The 23,738-nt window shown below is 44.8% G+C and overlaps 1 protein-coding gene across 1 annotated transcript in view; it reads left to right on the top strand.

Annotated features, from left to right (window-relative positions):
- The first annotated feature begins 238 nt into the window (after positions 1 to 238).
- Positions 239 to 23,738, top strand: part of LOC126161268 (brain-specific angiogenesis inhibitor 1-associated protein 2-like) — a 627,170-nt gene continuing 603,670 nt past the window's right edge. The window contains exon 1 of the mRNA XM_049917007.1: positions 239 to 467. Within this exon, the coding sequence (XP_049772964.1) occupies positions 411 to 467 (57 nt within the window). The 5' untranslated portion in view covers positions 239 to 410. The remainder of the gene's footprint in view (positions 468 to 23,738) is intronic.

The following is a 23,738-nucleotide window of genomic DNA, read 5'->3' as shown; positions in this document are numbered from 1 at the left end:
GCGCTTGGACTCCCGCAGGGTCAGACACAGCGGCGCCCCGTAATTACTGTGTTTTGATTTCGCGGGCCGCCACAAAGCTGGGCCGCGGGTACACACAGCGGCTACCCCGCGGGCGAGTCGCAGCAGAGTGCATCGTCAACAATGAGCGAGAGCGCCGCGCATGCGCAGAGCGGCCCGAGGCCGCGGGCAGGCGGCGGCTGGGAAGCTGTTGGTGCGCCGGCAGTCTGCTTCGCGCGCGCACCCCGGCTTCACCGTCCCATCGGCGCGACCTCCGTCTCACGAGTGCGTCTCCACGGTGACACTTTGCAGGCGTCGAAGCCGCGGAATATGACAGCAGTCGCCTCTTGGTAGCCGCGCCTTACCAGTAGCTACGACAACTTTTTCCGAACGCTAACGCCCCACCTGTCAGGATGACGTCAACCATGGACCTCGAGGAGATCACCAAGCTCGTCGACGGGATCTACAAGGTATGCAATCACCAGCGAATTCTTTCGTCCTTCTAAACTGGAGTGTCCTAGGTATCTTCAGCCGATCCACTGACTAGGCAACAATTGTTGCTGTTTTCATCATTGAGACTGAACTGAGGTCATAGGCGCGATGACGCCAGAGTAGTGGCACCGACGAATTTCATATGTTGCTTAGTAAACAGTGTTCCTTATGATACGGTTGACAGTTGAATCTGATGATCGTCAGCACACGTAGATACAATGGAAACTAATCGAATTAGAAGGCAAAGAGGGGCGTGTCTGCTTGTTTCTCAGGCTGGGCGACTTGTGACACGACTGTACCATCATCGCCCGTTATACGTGTCAATAGCTACATAGGATTGTGCATAAACAGTGGTTTGGTAAAGGCGCCAGACGTTAAAATTACTAAAAGTATGTGACTCGTGTGAATAAGAGTAAAGTGGAAAAAGGTGTTAAAGATGCCCAGTGGATGTGCCAAACGAGACTTTGTCAACACATTCACGAGCTGTACATACTAAAATCAAATCCATTCCCACCTGTTCGTAGCGTGTTTGTTCTCAGTAGCCTGTGTAATAATCATATGGTTTACGAATTCATCTTTTGCGAACTATACGTCAAACACATGTTGTTCGAGAAGGCATAAGTGGCGACCTATCTGCAGTCTCCAGTATATTTACTGTTACAAGCTTCACTGCCATTATAGAAACTGCTCATTCTCGTTCCTCGGAGTACTGAGCGTGAATTTCGTGCCTCGCTGTGTGAATCGTGCAGCTGAGTGTAGATATGTGATGCGTTTCTTTGTGAAAGATTAACCAGTTCCTGGCAGAGACGATCACACACACCTTACTTTGCCGGTACTGTAAATACTAAAAACGGAAACGCGCCGGTAAATTCTTTCCTTATTTCCTCTACTTTCGTTTTTTTGGCACTGTGGTACTATTCATCGATGATCATTTCATTTACTTTTTAAGTGCGTAACAAAGGCACACTTCATTAATCTACTGTATTTCGTGCCAGACTAGCAAAGTGGTGTGTGGTAGTTTAATATATGTGGTCCTCCGATGACACGACCGAAGCATCGATTTCACAGTTACTGTAGGTCAGGAACGAACTCTCCGTAACTAGTTACACGTAGAAACACTGAGAAAAAGCCTACCACCTAGATACCTACTCGTAATGGAGAAATGTACCTGATAATTAGTTGAGGAAACTAAATTTCAGTGCTCATTTTTTTTAATAAGCAGTTGAAGCCATTTCCGCAAACTTCGATGAGAAAGATGACGACCTTTTCACGTTTATAAAATAACCTTACATAGTCGCTGTGTATAAAACACACATTCATGCTGTTTGCTGCGCAAGGAGATACAATGCGCTAATGAAACGGAGGTATTACTCATTGAAATACAACGCGCTGATGAAACGGAGCTATTACTCATTCGGCTATATTCAGGTATGTGTTTCGTTTGCCTGTAAAGCAGAAATCATTGCCAGAAAATCGTTTCTGTAGGAATTTAAAACTTAGTTACGTAATAATGACGCACCGAAATTTCGTTTCGATTCGGCTAAAATTTGTGCCAGGAGCGGTGAAAAAACATCGTCCATGGAAATGGTAATAACGGAAAATAGGGACAGATTGCAGTGGAATATAATCGACGTGGAATACAATCGACTTTAAAGTAATTATAACTTTTCCATCGCCCGCAACCGATACTTTTTTCATGTAGACAAGAAAAAAAGATAGAATACTTTGCATTGCAGAAAATGTCGTTTCTTACAGTAGTAACTGTCCCATTGATTGAGCAAATGGAATTTTTCCCTCTTTCTCGTGTGTCTGGCATTTCAGTGTTCGATTTGATACTATCAGAGGTCTCCACACTGGCAAATGCTAAACTGAATGGGTGAAACGAAAACAAATGGTACAATTAAACAATTTTGTAAAATAAGTTGTTCGTTTCCGGTTTCTTAAAGCATTCCGATTCTGTGACTTAACAATACACGCTTTTAGGGACGCCGTGTACATTGTTATGACGTCAGTTGCTTAGGAATTGTGCCTGATACCCTGAAACCTATGGCAGAGTAGTGTGATCCGTTTTTGAAGAAAAAGTTATGCACAATCGTGAAATACTATTTTTCTGCTCCTGCGCGAGGTACGTAACATTACCGTGGCCAAAATTATTTCAGCCTCCTGGATTTTATTTCGGTGGTACCACAAAGTACATAATTTTTTGTAACTGCTTCGTTCTTGCGAGCCGTAGATTGCAATTTGTGTGCGGTACTGGCGTATCGTGAATAAGTAAACGTGAACGACAATTTTTGATAATTATGACAATTAATGGTGTCCCAGGTGGACAGGTCAGTACTCGGGAATACGACAGGAACGATCAATCCGTACCTTAAAAGCTATGAGTATTTCTTCAATACGGTGAAACAAACAACTTCTATTGCAACATATTTACTGCCCATATTTTGACATGAAGTAGTATGGTCCAAAACAATAAAAAATTGTCGAGGAAAAACAGGCTCTAGAGTGCATGCCTAAAGTGCCCATGCTAGGTAGAAGAGATGTGTTTCACAGTAGCGAAGATGGACAACTGCTTATAGCTCTTAAGGTGTGCTCCTCAGAACCAACGTTTTTTCTTGCTTTGATCCGTATTACCGCTTCCCAAAATATGGAAAGCATACAACTTGCCGTAGAAGAGATTTCTTTCGCGATATCGAATGATCGTTTCTGTTATACATCTGAATGTTGACAGTTTCTCGTGGGACATTCTGCACTGCATGCGGTGAACTCTTTCCTAAATCAGTCATTTTTCATTCATGACTTCCCATCAGGCACTTGATCGTTGTTTTGAATCAGACACTCGACCATCCGATTGCTCATTCTAGTGAGGTCGACATGTGCGTAATCTTCAGCATATCTCTTGCGTTGCCTTAGCACTAATTCGATAACTCTAGTTTGTATCCTCCTAAATGCTTTATGTGCTTATGGCACATGATTTTTCGCTCCACTTATTTTGGACCAGGAAAACATTTTTTTGGTAACTGCCAAGTGTTCTAACATACATCCTTACAGTGGAGTGGTAGAATTGTTTTATTGGTTCTCTCAGTTTGCACAACAATGTTTGAAGGAAAGGCCGTAGTGAATTCTCCAGCGTGTCTCCGTAGTTGTATAGTAAGGAAGAAATGTACTGCCTAAAGCCTTAGTAGTGTGGTCTATTCCCATTTGATGACATGATGACGACATCAAACACTGAAGCAGTTTCGAGAATCGTTCTCAGTAGAGCAGTCAATCTGATGCAAGGATTGCCTGCGTGTGCTGCTCATTTGCATCTTTCGAAGCCGACTGGAAGTATTGTCTTATCAGAAAACTCTCGACTGTGTCTATTGAGCTAAATGAGTAACTGCACGCATTCACTCATTGATTTTAAGGCTGGTCTAAGTAGATTCACTCACGTTTCCTTGTCACGTCTTCCTATCATTATCTGAAACTAATGGACACCAACTGACAGTTTAATATATTCACCGACGCACATGGACACGGACATTGACATAAATCTTTGTCCGTTTCGCGTCATACCATCACTACACAGACCCACAGCTAACAACAGTGGTTAAATGCTGCAAAGGACGATTAGGAAACTGGACCACATGTCGACCTAGGAAGCACAAATGACTAACCTACGGCGAACAGGTCTACCAGAAGTACCAAAAATATAATTCTATGAACAAGTTCTGCACAAAATTCAAACTTTTGGTTTAAGCTTTAACGTACAACAGAAACAGAAGCATTTAGGACTGTTTTCGGAGCAGCAAATAAAATGAAGAAATACATCTCTAGGCTCGTATCACACTGCGAATGAAAGATACTTTGATTTCTTGAAAGTATGTGTGCATTAGTGTTTCATACGAGCCGCTATTCAAAGCTCTCTATAAAATCGAAGAGATGTGAATGAGCGTCACGTCGTCCTTAGATTTTCGTTAGGGAAAGGCCTAATTAGGAAAGCAGAACGGCAATATTTTACAGTATTTTTTATAGTTTCTATAAATCACTTTAGTGCAACTTGCAGACACTGTTGGTATTGATGTATCACTTGTGGCCACTATAATGTCAATAATTAAGGATGCTAGAATCATATTCTGACGTCTTAGCGAAAACAAGGGAATTTTACCATAAGGGTATGCGAGGGCAATCTTGGACATATTTGACTTTCCAGTTCGCTTCTATATATTTGTCAGTAGTCATCGACTCTGATATCACTGTTTCACTGCCGGCCGCGGTGGTCTAGCGGTTCTAGGCGCGCAGTCCGGAACCGCGCGACTGCTACTGTCGCAGGTTCGAATCCTGCCTCGGGCATGGATGTGTGTGATGTCCTTAGGTTGGTTAGGTTTAAGTAGTTCTAAGTTCTAGGGGACTGATGACCACAGATGTTAAGTCCCATAGTGCTCAGAGCCATTTGAACCATTTGAACTGTTTCACTAGACATGCTCCGTTCGTAGGTGATCAGTCAAATCGCAATATTTAATGGTAAGGAGAAAATGGCGTGCTTCGAGAGACATCTGGATGGACTGTCAGTTTCGTGTGTGTGTTTGACGGTGGAAGGAGGGGGAGGGTAGATGTGTGGACGTCTTGTTGGAAGGTGGAGGGGCGGCAAACGTCCAATCGGAAACAAGGTCATTTTAGACGGAAGAAAATGGCCGTGACCTTGTTATAGGACTCAACCGGGGATTTGCTTGAATCATGTTTGCCTGAAGTAGACAGACAGGCAACCAGGGTGCGAACTGTTCTCTTCCGAAATTATCTTAATGGCATCATATTATTGGCCATTTAACCTTATATGATCGATAACTGTCCTTCATAGAGACTATTCAGTTTAAAAAAGAAGTAAATGAATTAATAAACGAATAGATAAATGGAATATAATTGAAGGAAATCCAAATATCGTTTACACAAGACTTCGGTGATGCTTTCATATTTGAAAAAATGATTTAAAGGTAGAAGTAGTAGAGAAAGGTATAATGATGTTTCAAGGAAAAACTACATCCAGTAAATGGATAGATGGACTGCAGCCGAATGTCGAATATCGTTTAATTACCTTGATAATGATTTCTTACCTGAAAAAATAATTAAATGTAAAATGAAAAAGAAGTATAAAAAGGTAGTAGTGATCTTGAAAGGAGAAGCTATACCCAGTAAACAGTCTGATGGCGTAATACCAATATTACCCACCTCATTCTACAACATTTATCAATAACTGCGATCATTGGGAGAGACAGATTATGATCAAAACAGCGAACGATGTAGCACTCTTTCGCTGTGTCCTTATATTACTTTGTCACAGAATAAACGAAACTGCTCGTATTAATAATGGACTATCTGTTGAAGCGTGATAATTTCCGACCTGGAACTTTGTCCTTGCGCTCGTACAAGAGTAATTAAAAATGACTTCTCGGAATAAAATTTCGTTAAGGAGGACTGACACGAAAACACGGTTGCTGCAAGTTTTTGTACTTCGAAAACGTGAAATATTTGCGAAGACAGTTGTGGTCACGCTGCTAGTCGATGTGAGAAGCTATTATTGTCAGCACTATAGTGTTAGTGAGAGTTAAATCTGTGTCAGGAAGTCATTTCTGAAACTATTTGTATGGAGTCTAGCCATGTATGGAAGTGAAACATGGACGATAAATAGTTTGGACAAGAAGAGAATAGAAGCTTTCGAAATGTGGTGCTGCAGAAGAATGCTGAAGATTAGATGGGTAGATCACATAACTAATGAGGAAATATTGAACAGGATTGGGGAGAAGAGACGTTTGTGGCACAACTTGACCAGAAGAAGGAATCGGTTTGTAGGACATGTTCTGAGGCATAAAGGGATCACCAATTTAGTATTGGAGGGCAGCGTGGAGGGTAAAAATCGTAGAGGGAGACCAAGAGATGAATACACTAAGCAGATTCAGAAGGATGTAGGTTGCAGTAGGTACTGGGAGAAGCTTGCACAGGATAGAGTAGCATGGAGAGCTGCATCAAACCAGTCTCAGTACTGAAGACCACAACAACAACAACTTTAAATAACCGAATAGGTACTCTTGGATTCCGGCATTTAACGACATCAGAATTTTTTTCTTTTAGTAATACGTCTTCTGAGTGATTTAATGCGGTCCGCCACGTATTCCTCTCATGTACCAACCTTTTCATCCCAGAGTAGCAATTCCAATCTACTTCCTCAATTACTTGCTTGAAGTATTTTACAGTTTTTACCCTCTACTTTGAGCTTTTTAGTGATATCAATCACATACGACTTATCTGTGATTTTATTCGTATCTGAAATTGTAAAGACAGAAATATGCCGGCCGGAGTGGCCGTGCGGTTCTAGGCGCTACAGTCTGGAACCGGGGGACCGCTACGGTCGCAGGTTTGAAACTTGCCTCAAGCATGGATATGTGTGATGTCCTTAGGTTAACTGGGTTTAAGTAGTTCTAAGTTCTAGGGAATGATGACCTCAGAAGCTAAGTCTCATAGATGAACCTAAGTAAAGGTGAAGTATAGAGAAAAGTTTCGAGGCAGGCGTCATTCAAATTGAAAGATAATTTAGTAGACAACTTAGTAGAAACCGGGTCGTTCAAACGACGCGGGTAAAATCCGCCCAAAATTCTTGTCAAAGAATTGTTTCCAAAGTGCAATTTGAAGAAATTGTGTTGTATTATGCCGGCGAAGATTCGTCGATAAAAGCTTGTCAACATACCCTTGAAATACACTCTTCTGGGAATAAAGTGTTGCGAGTATTAATGAAGAGCCGGCCGCGGTGGCCGTGCGGTTCTGGCGCTGCAGTCCGGAACCGTGAGGCTGCTACGGTCGCAGGTTCGAATCCTGCCTCGGGCATGGGTGTGTGTGTGATGTCCTTAGGTTAGTTATGTTTAAGTAGTTCTAAGTTCTAGGGGACTTATGACCTAAGATGTTGAGTCCCATAGTGCTCAGAGCCATTTGAACCATTTATTAATGAAGAAGTAAGTACAGCCGCATCATAAACAGCGGCCGTTAGCACTGGTGATAAATGATTCACATGCTTAAGTTCAGTTGCGTCAATATATTGTGTTGTTATGTGTATATTAATCTGGATATCTTCACTCTGAACAATTGCTTGAGCAAAAGTTGTTTGTAAGGCGTAAGTTATAAACACCAATTAAAAAACTTAAATATTAATTTCCTACAGTTAGCTCCTTACCTCACGGTGCACTAAAATGTTACAAGTAGTTCCTTAGTTCCTTAGCAATGCACAGTAGTTCATATCGGTGGTGGCGAGGTAAGATTTCTAGATGTGCACATGGCGCGAAATTTACAATTTTTATAAGTGTAATGCCACACAACGACCCCTACATTTCATTTTTTTTTTGTTTATCGGGAGAAATTACCAGAAATTACCTCGTTTAATTTGTGTAACTGAGCAAACATGTCATGGATTTCAAATCCCATACGCCTCGTAGTAATAATTCATGGTGCACGAATTTGTTTATCAGCTACAGGGTATAACAGCCTCTTTCGACGTGATTCTTTTTTAGCTGTCACAGTTGTTCTCCGTGAAGTGAGTAGCGAGAAAGAAAACAATACAGGCCGCGCGCCTTTCCTCGCAACACTTCCGTGTTTCCGCGTTGGGCGCCCGCTGGTGCAAAGGGCAAAAAGGACGGCGGCTCGTTCGAGCTCGACGCAGGAGCAGCGATGCCTAAATTTCTTCCTCATCGCGAGGAAGGGAAGCGTGAACTTTGAAACAGAGTAACGGACTCCATATGGCAAAAACTTCAGTCTCCATGGAAGGCTGGTTCCGTATGAAGCATAATTTTTACCCTCCATGTACCTCAGTGCGACCTATTCAGCCTCTTGTGTTAGGCTTCGCAGTATGAGGTGAATGTATCGAGTGATGCGAGATTTAGTTGTCTCATTTCCTAAAAAAATTTGGGCTATCGTCACTCGTTGAATTTAAATTTTAAGTTAGTTACGTATGTCATAATCACGATAAAACTGCGATGTGAATCATCTAGTTCCTTTAACAGCAATGAAAATATTATTAAACTGCATGAATGATTACTTGTTGACCATTTAATAATACGTATTTACTTCGGTTCTACACCTCGTATGTTGCGTAAAAAGAGTTGTTGCAGAGAAAGAAGTTTAAGCCGTTCTGTTTCTATTTTTCTTTATGTTATTTAGTCTACTTTCTACTACACTGAATATGCAAAGAAAAGTTTGTTGTCTCTAAATTCAGTATACTACAATGATGTATTTAGGAGTGAAGAGAATTTTTTCAGGAAAGCTGTTCTATAATTGGGAAAGTAGGAAAAAGGTGCTCGAGGAGCTGAAGGTCTGAGGATGAATAGTGATTCGGAGGCGAATTGAAGGTGTGAGGATAGTTGGTGAGTTGTGTTTGGATATCTGAGCCAGTAAGACCAGTGCCTGCAAAAGGCAAAGTTTGAAGTTCGAATCCCAGTCCGACTCACTGTTGTAATCTGCCAAAAAATATTAAACCAGTGTAAACCCTAATGGAGAGTGAAAGATTTGTTCTAGAATAACTTTCATTTAAATTTATGTATTGTGACTGTACAAAACGGTTGAGGCTTTTGTGGCCACTTCGTGACCAACTGCCTCTGGACACGTGTCTCCGAATCTTCGATCGCCGTTTCTTTCGTGATGCACCCGGTGTTTCGCCAGGGAAAGTATTTCAGACGTCGGCGTGACAAGGTACAACAGTGCAGGATGAATCTTCTTTGAGAAGGATAACGCCTCGTGCTGACGAAACTTCATAAAATATTTGAATGGTAGCCGAAGATCCTCAGACTAAAGGCAACAGGCAGTTGCAATTTTATTTAACTATCGTCACTTTATCTTTGACCCCAAAAATTGAAGAGACGTTTACTTTACCGATATCGTTGTCGCCGAATTTTGCATTAATTATTTTGGTCAAAGTAGATAGTAGTATTCACTGTATCTGCTTCTATGCTCCGCTAGCTACAAAAGTGTTTGGGGTAGGGTACTTCGTATTAAAATCAGTCACTTGTTGTCCTATTACAGTTCTGCTTGGAACATGTAAATATGCGTCCATAGGGCCCCTAATGCCTTTCACTTATTGGCGTAATCCCTGCTTGGGACGTATGATGAATGCTGGGCGACTGACAGATACACTTTGTATGCATAAAGAATGAGGTTCCACCATTCATATACACGATAGGCCTCCTCCAAAACAATCGTAAACTATAGAAAATGCCGTGTTAGTTACCGCATTCATTGTTCGTAGTTTGCTTACATGAGTAATTTCAAGTAGGTGCGAAGTTTGTGTTAATCGCTTACAATAGTTCATTCTGAATTAGCTTTGGTTGCTGGAATTAACATTCAATGCACATTTTTACAATTTAATGTAGCTGACAGGGAAATACTTTAGTAAACGAGGTGCTGGGGGTCGTAAGGTGCCAGTTCACGGACACACAACATTTAAACCAGAGAAGAAATTTTTATTTTTAAAATTGTACTTTAAATAGTTAAGTGTTTCTTTAATACTGAGAGACTCAAATGAATGAAACCAAAAGACAATACAATTTTAGAATTACAAACTGAAACATTTAACTTGATGTTAAGAGGTTGAGTTAGACCCACGCCTTGCCTTGGCTTCAGCACAGATTAAATACTTCACAGTATTAACTATAAGAGAGAGAAAAACATTAAAATCAACAAGTTTTTCAACAATAATACGTCCAACATGACTGAACAAATAGTTATCGCATCAGAGCGGGCAATGAGCTACTATTAAGAAAAAAGAAGAAAAAAGGACAGTGAATAAAAGGGCAATGATAAAAGAAGTACAAATAAAATTTAAAGGACAACGCCCAGCTATTTTAAATAACAAGTAGTAAAACTAAATCTGAGTAGCAAAGCCACCAGAAATAATACTGATAAATTACAAACGGGCCTCTAATCCTATACAGGCAATATACGTAACATAAGCAGATACAAACCTCTAGGACGGTACATAACTTCATTTTAAACTGAGTTCCTGAAGCTAGTTTCATAAAAGAATGTATAAATAAAACATGAACGAGGACGCCCACATCGCTTCAAAGCAGACAGAAAAACTAAACTTGCATCTATGCTGAGTACACAATAGATTACTAGAACAAGTAATATAATATTCATAAATTTCTAATCAGCCTCATACCTGATACACACAAGTAACAGTGACGTAACGAATTTTACCTATGTAAGGTAGTGCATCCGGTAAACTCTTTAAATACACTGAGGTGCTAAATAAACTGGTATAGGCATGCGTATTAAAATACAATGTAAACAGGCAGAATACGGCGATGCTGTAGGCAACGCCAATATAAGACAACAACTGTCTGGTGCAGTTGTTAGCTCGGGTATTACTGCCACAATTGCAGGTTATCGAGATTTAAGTCAGTTTGCACGTGGTGTTAGGCAACCGACGCACGAGCGATGTGACACAGCATCTCCGAGGTAGCGATAATGTGAGGTTTTACCGTACGACCATTTCACGAGTGTACTGTGAACATCAGGAATCCGGTAAAACATCAAATCCTTTACATCGCTGCGACCGGAAAAAGATCCTTCCAGAACGGGGTCAACGACGACTGAAAAGAACCGTTCAACGAGACAGAAGTGCAACCCTACCGCAAATTGCAGCAGATTTCAGTGCTGGGCCATCAACAAATGTCAGCGTGCGAACCATTCGACAAAACATCATCGATATGACCTTTAGGAGCCGAACGCCCACTCGTGTACTCTTGATGACTGCACGACACAAAGCCTTACGCCTCGCCTGGGCCCGTCAACACCGACACTGGACTGTTGATGAGTGGAAACGTGTTGACTCGTCGGACGAGTATCACTTGTCACTTCAAACTGTCATCAGGCTACCTTCCATTCAGAAAGTGGGTGCACTCAGCGACTGTTGTGTGGCTTATAAATTATAGAGTGCAGCAATCATTCGATCTTTTTTAAATTTTATTACGCAATTCAAACAAATGTGACTGATGCCCGAACAACAGCGACTTACATGCATCGAGAATAGAAAATAGTGCATTGAGAATGCCTAGCCACTAGCCGAATTCTGGATCTGCGTAATAAAATCTAAAAACAGATGACTGATTGCTGCGCTCTACAATCTATATTGCAAATTGTATCGATCAGATGGACGTGTACGGGTATGGAGAGAACCTCATGAATCCATGGACCCTGCATGTCAGCAGGGGACTGTTCAAGCTGGAATAGGCTCTGTAATGGTGGGGGGCGTGTGAAATTGGTGTCATATGGGACCCGTGGTACGACTAGATACGGCTCTGACAGATGACACGTACGTAAGCATCCTATCTGATCACATGCATCCGATCATGTCCATTGTGCATTCCGACGGACTTGGGCAGTTCCAGCAGGACAATGTGACACCCCACACGTCCAGAATTGTTACAGAGTGGCTTCAAGGACACTCTTCTGGGTTTAAACACTTCAGCTGCCCATCAAACGCCCTAGACGTGAATGTTATTGAGCATATTTGGAATGTCTTGCAATGTGCTATTCAGAAGAGGTCTCCTACCCCTCGTACTTGGCCGGCCGCGGTAGCCGATCGGCTCTAGGCGCTACAGGCTGGGACCGCGCGACCGCTACGGTCGCAGGTTCGAATACTGCCTCGGGCATGGATGTGTGTGATGTCCTTAGGTTAGTTAGGTTTAAGTAGCTCTAAGTTCTAGGGGACTGATGACCTCAGAAGTTAAGTCTCATAGTGCTCCCATTTTCTTAACCTCTCGTACTCGTGCGGATTCATGGAGAGGGCTGGAGGAATCACGGTGTCAGTTTTCTCCTGCACATATTCAGACATTAGTCGAGTCCATTCCACGTCATGTAGCGGTATTATGCGTGCTCGGAGGGGCCCTGCACGATATTACACAGGTGTACCAATTTCGCTGGCTCTTCAGTGTAAACTCGGGGCTACTCAAGCCTAAAGCACATAGTATAAAGAACCCTACGGCACAGGTGATACCTGGGAATAGCAGTTCATACAGTCTAAAAATTAAGATGGTCACCAAACAAGTCCTTATGGCTTTGACATTTCACCTTGCGCGTGATTACTGTTGATAGCAAATAACAGACGCAGTACGAAGCCCATATTCCACCGATCCCGATTAATGTGTTTCTCACGCACGTAAATTGTCCGATAAGCAACACACACTCTCGCTCAAAGTGGCATTCAGTTGTGGTAGTTGCCTGTAGTGTCCTTCTCCCACGTTAACTGCCAACACTTGCTGTTGGATGGCCATCCTTCAGTTATCTGTGATCAACACTGAGAGGGAGCACATTCGTGCTGCTGCTAGTCGGCGCAACAGAGATAGCGCCGGTCGACTGTCGGGACGCGAAAGAGGCGGTTGCTTAGTTACGGCCAAAGAGGTTATGACGCACTTTCGATTTCATATCAGACTAGCACAGTATTGTAACAGTGCTCTTGTACGAAAAGGAATCAGATGGTGACTGTTTGTCGAGTTAGCTTCCGTCTACAAGAGCGCTGAGTTTCGCCACAGTCCGTTGTCACCGTCTTGATCACCAGACGGCGGGAATCTCGAACTACCCCGCAAAATGGTCATAGAGCGAGGCTCACGTCAGCTGTACGAGGTTAGAGGAACAAACCGGTCGCGCTTACCTTGATGGACGCTTGCCAGCGTAATTCGGACTTGGTGAAGGAGAACCGTTTAATGCCTAGATCAGGATGGCATAGCGGAACTGTGAATCTGCTATTCACGAATACGGATCCTCTCTTTTATCCACTGTGCTACTTCACTTAATGGCTACGCTAATTCAGTTGCCTGCGTTTCGTAAACCTCAAATCAATATAGTTTATCTGGAGGCATTAATACTGATTGTGCTGGGCTGTATTGTGCTGAGCTCCGCAGCTAAGCGATACTAATGTTAATTAGGTCCACAACAGCTGTACTGATCCGCATTTATTGTGCCACGAATAGTTTCGTTCAACATCATTAGGCTGCCGAGTTGTGCCAATATATATATATATATATTTCGTATGGCTAATAGAATACGGCAGTAAGTAAGTAATAACACAAACAACGTATAAAACAATGAATGGTCAATATGTTACAGGCAACAAACAATTATTAGATCTAAAAAAGGAAGTAAAAACAAAATACACAAAAATACATAGAAATTATAGTAATAGTATCTAGTAATCGGTTATTCAGAAGGAAAAGAGTAGACCAGACTCATGGTTGTATGTCCAAGTCCCTCAGCCAGCCAGAGGCATCTCCCTCCAGGAGGTGCAGCTCCTGCATTGTGCCAGGGAATCTCCTCGTAGGGCAGTCCATTGCGATATGATGTAGAGTTTGTGGATTCCCACAGTCGCAGTTGGGTGAGTCAGTCTGTCCCCATTTGTGCTTCCAGTAATTACATCTACCATTCGGATACGATTTAAAGTTGTCCAAGATTTTCTGGGAAGACCGAAGCCCTCGGGCCGTACGGTTGGGTCCGAGACTAAGTTAAGGCGATCAGGGTTAGACATATCCCATTCCCGACGCCAGGCTTCGTCGATGTCATAATTGTCCTCGCTCAGCTGTTGCCCTAATCTCCATGATGGCTTACTGGACTTGAGCCTGTGGCTGGGGTTCTTGCAGTCTTCGTGTAAGGGTAGGTCACGGTTGTTAGCGCACTTTTGCCATTCCCTTTTCAGTGCAGATCTTCGCCTTAGGTGAGGTGGGGCTATGTTAGACAGTACCGGGAGCCATTGGTGGGGCGTTGGTTTAATAGTGCCTGAGATGAGCCTCATTGTGTCGTTTAGCTGGGTGTCCACCGTTGCTGTATGAGTGCTGTTTAGCCAGACCGGAGCGCAGTATTCAGCCACCGAATACACTAGTGCAAGAGCAGATGTTCTGAGAACTGTGGCGCTTGCTCCCCAGCTACTTCCATTGAGTTTGTGTAGGACATTATTTCTGGTTTTGATTTTTGCTGCGCATTTGTATAAGTGCTCCTTGACGTCAGAGATCGGTCCGATGTAATTCCCAGATACTTTGGGAGGGGATTGTAGTTAAGCAGCTGGCCTCTGAACTCTACGTGGGGTGCATAGTTTGCCTGTCTGTTGTTGAGGTGGAAACAGGAGACTTGGGTTTTAGAAGTATTAGGTCTGAGCCTCCATGTTTCGAAATATTCATCCATTTTGATAAGGTCTTCCTCAATGATTCTTTCGGAATTGTGGGAGTTTTGATGTTGATATGTGAGAGCAATATCGTCTGCATATTGTGCCAATATCATGACTATATTTATGTTATGTAACTCTGTAAGAAAATGTGCAGATAACAGCTGGCGCTCTGTAGAATGTTTGTATTGCCATCATTTCCCCATTTTGCCTCTAATGGTGCGTAACATAACTAGACGTCTTATACTCGTATCATGAATTTTGCACAGCTCGGTAATCTGATGACGTTCTGACGAAAGGAACCGGCCGTGGTACAATAAATGTTTATCAACACAGCTGTGGTGGTTGGCATTAATCGTTAACATTATCATTTGACGGCCATTTCATTATATATCTCATTCCTTACAAAATATAGTTGTCGCCTCGACGATTGGGTAAGTAGAAACAGCAGCTGGACAACGATTGCAAAATTAACTACTTTAAGGGTGTCATTCACGCGCTCTCTGTAAATTGATGTAACCACAAGGAAACCAAATCAGAAACAGATTGGGTATCCAACCTACTACTCGTGCACACTTATTTCATAGCTTAAAAATGGTCAGCCTTGTGCTAACTCACAACGCATTGGATGCAACTGGGAGGTCAAGGAAGACTAATTCGTATTATTGAGGGTTACAGCTTATCAAAGCTTCTGTTCAACTAGTACGCCGAAGAGCTTCGGAGAAGGGACAGTGGGGTGAAACTAAATATCGGCAGAGAAATGAATGTGCAAGTGGAATTCCATTGCTAAGGTTCGTAGAGAAAACAGCCCTTCTAGCAACGAGTAAGAGAGACTTAAAAGGAACTGACGGTACAATTAGCCCAAAATTTGTCTTTAGGATGAACAAAGCAAAGGCGAAAGTGATGAAGAATTTAGGGAGGAAGCTAATGACTTTCTTATTATTAAAACTGGAAACGGCACAGTTGTCCTGTCAAGAAAGTAAATTCGCACGAATGGTCCAAGTATTCCTGACAATGTTCATCTGGAGCGCAGCCCTTTATGGAACTGAAAGAAGGGCTCTCACTAAAATGGAGAAGAAAATACTGGCAGTTGGGGTGATACTATACAAAAAGTTAATAACTGAGTTTACATATACAGTACAAGATGAAGACGAGCCTGAAAGAATATGTGAAGAACGATTTCTAGGAGAACCCCTTACCAGAAGAAGGGACACATTACTGGGTGCTCTGCGCAACAGCGTCTAGGAGTAGTTTGCGTGCTCAGGAAGAAATAGTAGAGGAGGAAAATACTGGAGGGAGATACGCACAAAACATTGTAGAGGTATTTAATTACAGATGTTACTTAGAAATGAAAACATTAGCGAAAGATAGGAAAACATAAAGGCCAACATTTAAGCAGTCAAAGTCTATTGTCTTAAAGAAAGTCAAAACTACTAGAAAGGCGTAAGTATCATTATCATTGTCATATTGAAAACTGCTCTTTTTGATGGAATACCAAGTTGGGCCATTATATTTTCAAAACTTAGAATGCCGCCTGTATTTCAGTACCGCTACATTTTTTTTAGCAGCTGTTAACTGTAGCTCCTCTTTATGCGTACACGCTCTAGACGACAGCAGACAGAAGCGAGTTTTCGTGACCACGGTTTACTGCACTGTTTAAATTTTTAGTTAACTCACACTGCTTGTTCTGCATGAAAAACTCGACAATTTCAGGTGTAAAATAAATGACGCCAGTGCAAATAACACAGTGCTTTTAATTAAATTCAAAATAAAACTGGCCCAGTATCGTCGCCGGCAACGCTGATATTTGCGAACATTACCGTTTCAGTGACGAGTACGAGCAAATGAATATCCCGGCTTAATTGGAGTCCAAAACTACCGGTCATCAACGCGCCTAACCATAAGGGCGCAAGGGGATTAAACGTAGACAGACGTTTCCATCACGATAGTGTCGCATAGTTATTAAAGTTTATTTGTAATTACACTTTAACAGCATGAGAAATAAAATTACAGAGTGTCCCATTGGCGTAAAGACGTAGGCTTTTTGTCTTTCATATTCTTTACGTTTTGCACAGATATTATTCTTTCCTTGCGTAAGTTCAGTTGTGGTTTCTCAATTCATAAAAAAAATGAATAGCACATGAGCAACTCTAAGACAACATATTTACTTGTAGTGCGCCCTTAATGTTGAAATTAATTGAATAAGTAACAGCACCGAGGAACAAATGTGAATTGCAGAGCAATCCCTAGCATATCACACTCTAAATCACAGGAAATGATTGTCGGTACGTAGACACCCGGTATAGAAAAATTTGTTGTACCATGAGTTTTGCATGTAGCTATCACATTGGATGTAATTGTTTTAAGCAGGGGAATGTTAGTGTGATTAGACGTCTCATTTCTACAATACTGCATGATGAAAACTGAGTCATCTGCTAGAAGTGACTTTCCATAAATCTCCTGTTCTTCACGGCAGATTTAGTGGATGAAAGTTTCATTATTTAATATATCTCGTAAATCTGGATAAAGTTACCATATTTATCGAGACCTTAAGGGCCATCAAGTTAAAGGTAATTGGCCATATACCTTATGCAGGGTAACTCGGGGCGGAACGGAATACTTAACGTTTAACTATTTTTTTTAAATGAAGGAGCACAAGGGCACACTTACTTAAAGGTACTAACAATCACCGTTACAGTTAAGCAAGGCCAGTGTGGCACAGTGAACGGAAGACCCAGACATGAATCATGGTCTTGGTAGAAATTTCCATTCGCCTCTTCAGTCTGCATATATACATCTTAAATGTTTGAGACTTGAACATGTCTCTGGAACCCTATGGTTACATTTGTTGACATTAAAATGTTCTAGGTTTGTGTCTGGTGTGTTGATTACATGGGTAGCCGATTTACCGTTGCACAGATTCCCACATATTTGCATTTTATGAAGACAAACGTGGATTCCAAACGTATTATATGTGCGAATTTTAGGAGCTCGATCCTACGTACTAAGTAATGAGCTGAGTGTCTAATCTCCGTTTTAAACTCTATTTTCTGAGTTTATTTCTCTTGATTGAGCATAAATGAAAGGAGGTAAGTGCCTCTATCTACAGTCCAGAGGTTGTCGTTGTTGATTTTCTTAGTGCTATTTTGCGAGGAACCCGACTCTAAAATGTCCATTACATACCGTTCCCTTCTCAGTCTTCGATCGGAATCTGGTTGAGATGGACCTGCATTCACTGGCTTCACCAGCTCCTGTCGGATTTGAAACCGACTGACATTCACAACGCGTGACACTTGCCTGCAGTTACTGTAGTTTACGATATACACTCCTGGAAATTGAAATAAGAACACCGTGAATTCATTGTCCCAGGAAGGGGAACACATTCCTGGGGTCAGATACATCACATGATCACACTGACAGAACCACAGGCACATAGACACAGGCAACAGAGCATGCACAATGTCGGCACTAGTACAGTGTATATCCACCTTTCGCAGCAATGCAGGCTGCTATTCGCCCATGGAGACGATCGTAGAGATGCTGGATGTAGTCCTGTGGAACGGCTTGCCATGCCATTTCCACCTGGCGCCTCAGTTGACCAGCGTTCGTGCTGGACGTGCAAACCGCGTGAGACGACGCTTCATCCAGTCCCAAACATGCTCAATGGGGGACAGATCCGGAGATCTTGCTGGCCAGGGTAGTTGACTTACACCTTCTAGAGCACGTTGGGTGGCACGGGATACATGCGGACGTGCATTGTCCTGGTGGAACAGCAAGTTCCCTTGCCGGTCTAGGAATGGTAGAACGATGGGTTCGATGACGGTTTGGATGTACCGTGCACTATTCAGTGTCCCCTCGACGATCACCAGTGGTGTACGGCCAGTGTAGGAGATCGCTCCCCACACCATGATACCGGGTGTTGGCCCTGTGTGCCTCGGTCGTATACAGTCCTGATTGTGGCGCTCACCTGCACGGCGCCAAACACGCATACGACCATCATTGGCACCAAGGCAGAAGCGACTCTCATCGCTGAAGACGACACGTCTCCATTCGTCCCTCCATTCACGCCTGTCGCGACACCACTGGAGGCGGGCTGCACGATGTTGGGGCGTGAGCAGAAGACGGCCTAACGGTGTGCGGGACCGTAGCCCAGCTTCATGGAGACGGTTGCAAATGGTCCTCGCCGATACCCCAGGAGCAACAGTGTCCCTAATTTGCTGGGAAGTGGCGGTGCGGTCCCCTACGGCACTGCGTAGGATCCTACGGTCTTGGTGTGCATCCGTGCGTCGCTGCGGTCCGGTCCCAGGTCGACGGGCACGTGCACCTTCCGCCGACCACTGGCGACAACATCGATGTACTGTGGAGACCTCACGCCCCACGTGTTGAGCAATTCGGCGGTACGTCCAGCCGGCCTCCCGCATGCCCACTATACGCCCTCGCTCAAAGTCCGTCAACTGCACATACGGTTCACGTCCACGCTGTCGCGGCATGCTACCAGTGTTAAAGACTGCGATGGAGCTCCGTATGCCACGGCAAACTGGCTGACACTGACGGCGGCGGTGCACAAATGCTGCGCAGCTAGCGCCATTCGACGGCCAACACCGCGGTTCCTGGTGTGTCCGCTGTGCCGTGCGTGTGATCATTGCTTGTACAGCCCTCTCGCAGTGTCCGGATCAAGTATGGTGGGTCTGACACACCGGTGTCAATGTGTTCTTTTTTCCATTTCCAGGAGTGTATTTACGCTCAGAGTTCTTACACTGTGAGTAGTACGCCATTCAGTGTAGACACTTTGAACATTCCGGCGTTAGTGCACAAAAAAGTCGGGCCAGTTCATTCAGCGTGCGATCATGGGCACGCCCAAACCAAACTCCATTGCTCCTTTCTGCCATTCTGTGGCACAGGGTTGATTCTTTAGTCCGGCGAGCTGAACTGTCCAGTTACGTTAATGTGAGCGCCTTTCAAAAGCCGGAATAACCGCCTTTTAGAGCGCGGACCACTGCGAGACTTGCAGAAAGAGGGTCACTGAGGTTCTGGAAGGGATGTGCACCCATACCGACTCCAGCGCCTTGGCCAACTGCACTAGGTGTTTCGACTGAGATTGCATGATGCGGTCAGGACGACCGAGGTGGTCCCACAGAATCTCGATCCCGGTGAGTTTGGTGGGTAAACGGTCCTTGTATTCTTCGAAACATGCACGTACATCGCAAGCTGTGTGACGCATTGACCTGTCATGTTGATATATACCCTTGAACCGAGGAAAAACAAACTAAATTTGATGGTGGACGTGGTCCCCAAGGATAGATGCATATTTCTATTCATCCAATGTGCTTTCTAGAATGACGAGATCACCCATGCAATGCCATGAAGACATTTTCCAGAACATAACGCTCCGACCTCCGGCCTGAACCATTCTGACAGCTCGAATAATACAACACCAACAGCCGTTATTTTGGTTTTATTTATTAGTCAGCCATTGTCGACATGAAGTCATCTTCAGGACTGCGTATATCGAGTAATCCTCGCGTAAATTCAGCACTGTCAACTGGTCTCGTGAAGAAAAAATCTCGATATACGCAGGTCTGAAGATGACATAATGTAATGTCGAAACTGGTCGCCTAATAAATAAAACCAAAATAACAGCTGTTGGTATTGTATTATTGGAAATCGACCAGCCGAAGTGCCGCACTCCAGGCATAGGACGGAGTTACATTTATATTCCGACGACTGTTTCTTTTCTGTCCGATAGAGCATAAAACGTGATTCGGCTAAAAAGGCCACCTGTCGTCACTTAGTTGGTGTTCTGTTTCGGTACTGACGTTCAGTTTCCAGTCTTCGTCGCCAATGAGCAGCAGTAAGAACCCCAAGCTTCAGCTGCGGACGCCCATTCGCACCAACGTTCGCAGAACGGTCATTGCGGGGACACTGTTGGTAGCCCCTAAGTTTATCTGGGCCGGCAGCTGCCCAACAGATGCACGTCTGTTGTCCAGTACACTTCTCCGCGGCTGTCCTTCATCCCTGTCATCCATGGCCGGTGGCGCCGGTTTTGGACTGCGCCATTCTGCGATGTACGGCATACCACAACCATGGTGGCACGCGAACAGTTTACAGACAGAGCCGTTTCTGAAATGCTTCGACCCTGGGCCCAAAAGCCCCATTGATCATGTTCTTTTGGACGTCAGATAAATCGCTCCACTTCCACATTACGACAATAGCGGCACTGGTTTCCGGTCCCCGTGACACGCTTTATACAAGCTCCAATGCTAGCGCTGCCAATTCCCGCTTCAAATGGCTCTGAGCACTATGCGACTTAACTTCTGAGGTCATCAGTCGCCTAGAACTTAGAACTAATTAAACCTAACTAACCTAAGGACATCACACACATGCATGCCCGAGGCAGGATTCGAACCTGCGACCGTTGCGGTCGCGCGGCTCCAGACTGTAGCGTCTAGTACCGCTCGGCCACTCTCGCCGGCAACTGGAGTTAACAATATGAAGAATAAATTGAAACAGAATGCAAAATCCAACTCAGCGATGTAAGATGGCTGGGTCTACCAATGAAGTGATGACAAGAGAAGATCTCGACGAAACCAGTCACAGATCAAGCGACCTCGCACTTGGAAAGAAGTTGATGATGATGATGATGATGACACCTATGCCCGAGGGAGGACTCAAACCTCCGCTGGGACCAGCTGCACAGTCCATGACTGCAGCGCCTTAGACCGGGTCATCAGTCCTCTAGACTTAGAACTACTTAATCCTAACTAACCTATCACACACATCTGTGCCCGAGGCAGGATACGAACCTGCGACCATAGCGGTTGCGAGGTTCTAGACCGTAGCGCCTAGAGCTCCTCGGCCACTTCGGCTGGCAAACCGGATTATACCATGATCTTCACACTTCAGTTCAGCATATGATTGCCATATTCAGATGAGAACACAGCTTCTCCTGCGGGATTTAGCGAATAACGTTTTTTTTTTATTTTATATATATATATATATATATATATATATATATATATATATATATATATATATATTTTTATTTTATTTTTTTTTTTTTTTGCTAGCGCTGTGAGACTTCATATCTGTGGTCATTGTGGTCATCAGTCCCCTAGAACTTATAACTACTTAAACCTAACTAACCTAAGGACATCGCACACATCCATGCCCGAGGCAGGATTCGAACCTGCGACCGCAGCGGTCACGCGGTTCCAGACTGAAGCGCCTAGAACCACACAGCCACACCTGCTGGCAACAACGTTCTCACCTGATGTTTCTTTTTATTCCAGTCTTTGATCACAGTATCAATTCTTCTCACCTGAATCTGTTGGCCGAAAGGGCTGGTGAAATATCGTGTGAATATGTTCGTACTATCCTGTTGAAGACCCAAAAGGAATATTACAAGTGCCTTTAGCCCGCACGCGACTGAGATAATAGTGCAGTGGTCCCGCTCGCTCCCAGGTCAGCTCCGTGGCAGGCAGTGAAACCGGCGCATCCTGTTGCGTGAGAGCGAGTGTTACACGAGCGGGTGTGGCGGCCGTGAGAGGAGGAGCAGGCGGCGGCCGCGGCCGCGGCTCGCCGCCGTGTGGCCCCAGTCCAGGCAGAGGCGCGTCGCGTCGCCGGCCGCATGCCAACCCGAGGAGCGTGGCTGGCGGCCAGGGCGCCTCCGCCGGCCAAGGGCTGCTCCGGAATGCCGCGAGGTCGCCGCGCAACGAACGCACAGTGGCTCGCGGCAGCGGCCCATTAACGCTCCACCGTCGCCGTCTCGGTTTGGTAACCTTGCGTCGATTGCAGCAAATTACTGCCTTTAAAGGCAGATCTCGAGGAGCAATTTCAGCGGCGTATGCCTGCCAGGTTGTCCTGCAAAAATATCAGGCCGCTACCGCAGTGAAAGGAGTCTATTACAGCTACGCGACACATACAAATAGCCGACCACATTCTTACCAAATACACTCCTGGAAATGGAAAAAAGAACACATTCACACCGGTGTGTCAGACCCACCATACTTGCTCCGGACACTGCGAGAGGGCTGTACAAGCAATGATCACACGCACGGCACAGCGGACACACCAGGAACCGCGGTGTTGGCCGTCGAATGGCGCTAGGTGCGCAGCATTTGTGCACCGCCGCCGTCAGTGTCAGCCAGTTTGCCGTGGCATACGGAGCTCCATCGCAGTCTTTAACACTGGTAGCATGCCGCGACAGCGTGGACGTGAACCGTATGTGCAGTTGACGGACTTTGAGCGAGGCGTATAGTGGGCATGCGGGAGGCCGGGTGGACGTACCGCCGAATTGCTCAACACGTGGGGCGTGAGGTCTCCACAGTACATCGATGTTGTCGCCAGTGGTCGGCGGAAGGTGCACGTGCCCGTCGACCTGGGACCGGACCGCAGCGACGCACGGATGCACGCCAAGACCGTAGGATCCTACGCAGTGCCGTAGGGGACCGCACCGCCACTTCCCAGCAAATTAGGGACACTGTTGCTCCTGGGGTATCGGCGAGGACCATTCGCAACCGTCTCCATGAAGCTGGGCTACGGTCCCGCACACCGTTAGGCCGTCTTCCGCTCACGCCCCAACATCGTGCAGCCCGCCTCCAGTGGTGTCGCGACAGGCGTGAATGGAGGGACGAATGGAGACGTGTCGTCTTCAGCGATGAGAGTCGCTTCTGCCTTGGTGCCAATGATGGTCGTATGCGTGTTTGGCGCCGTGCAGGTGAGCGCCACAATCAGGACTGCATACGACCGAGGCACACAGGGCCAACACCCGGCATCGTGGTGTGGGGAGCGATCTCCTACACTGGCCGTACACCACTGGTGATCGTCGAGGGGACACTGAATAGTGCACGGTACATCCAAACCGTCATCGAACCCATCGTTCTACCATTCCTAGACCGGCAAGGGAACTTGCTGTTCCAAAAGGACAATGCACGTCCGCATGTATCCCGTGCCACCCAACGTGCTCTAGAAGGTGTAAGTCAACTACCCTGGCCAGCAAGATCTCCGGATCTGTCCCCCATTGAGCATGTTTGGGACTGGATGAAGCGTCGTCTCACGCGGTCTGCACGTCCAGCACGAACGC

Source organism: Schistocerca cancellata, chromosome 2 (genome assembly GCF_023864275.1).
Source record: "Schistocerca cancellata isolate TAMUIC-IGC-003103 chromosome 2, iqSchCanc2.1, whole genome shotgun sequence".
In the NCBI taxonomy this organism is placed as follows: Eukaryota; Metazoa; Arthropoda; class Insecta; order Orthoptera; family Acrididae; genus Schistocerca; species Schistocerca cancellata.
The sequence above is the reverse complement of the archived record's forward strand: the minus strand, read 5'-3'. Positions and strand labels throughout refer to the sequence as shown.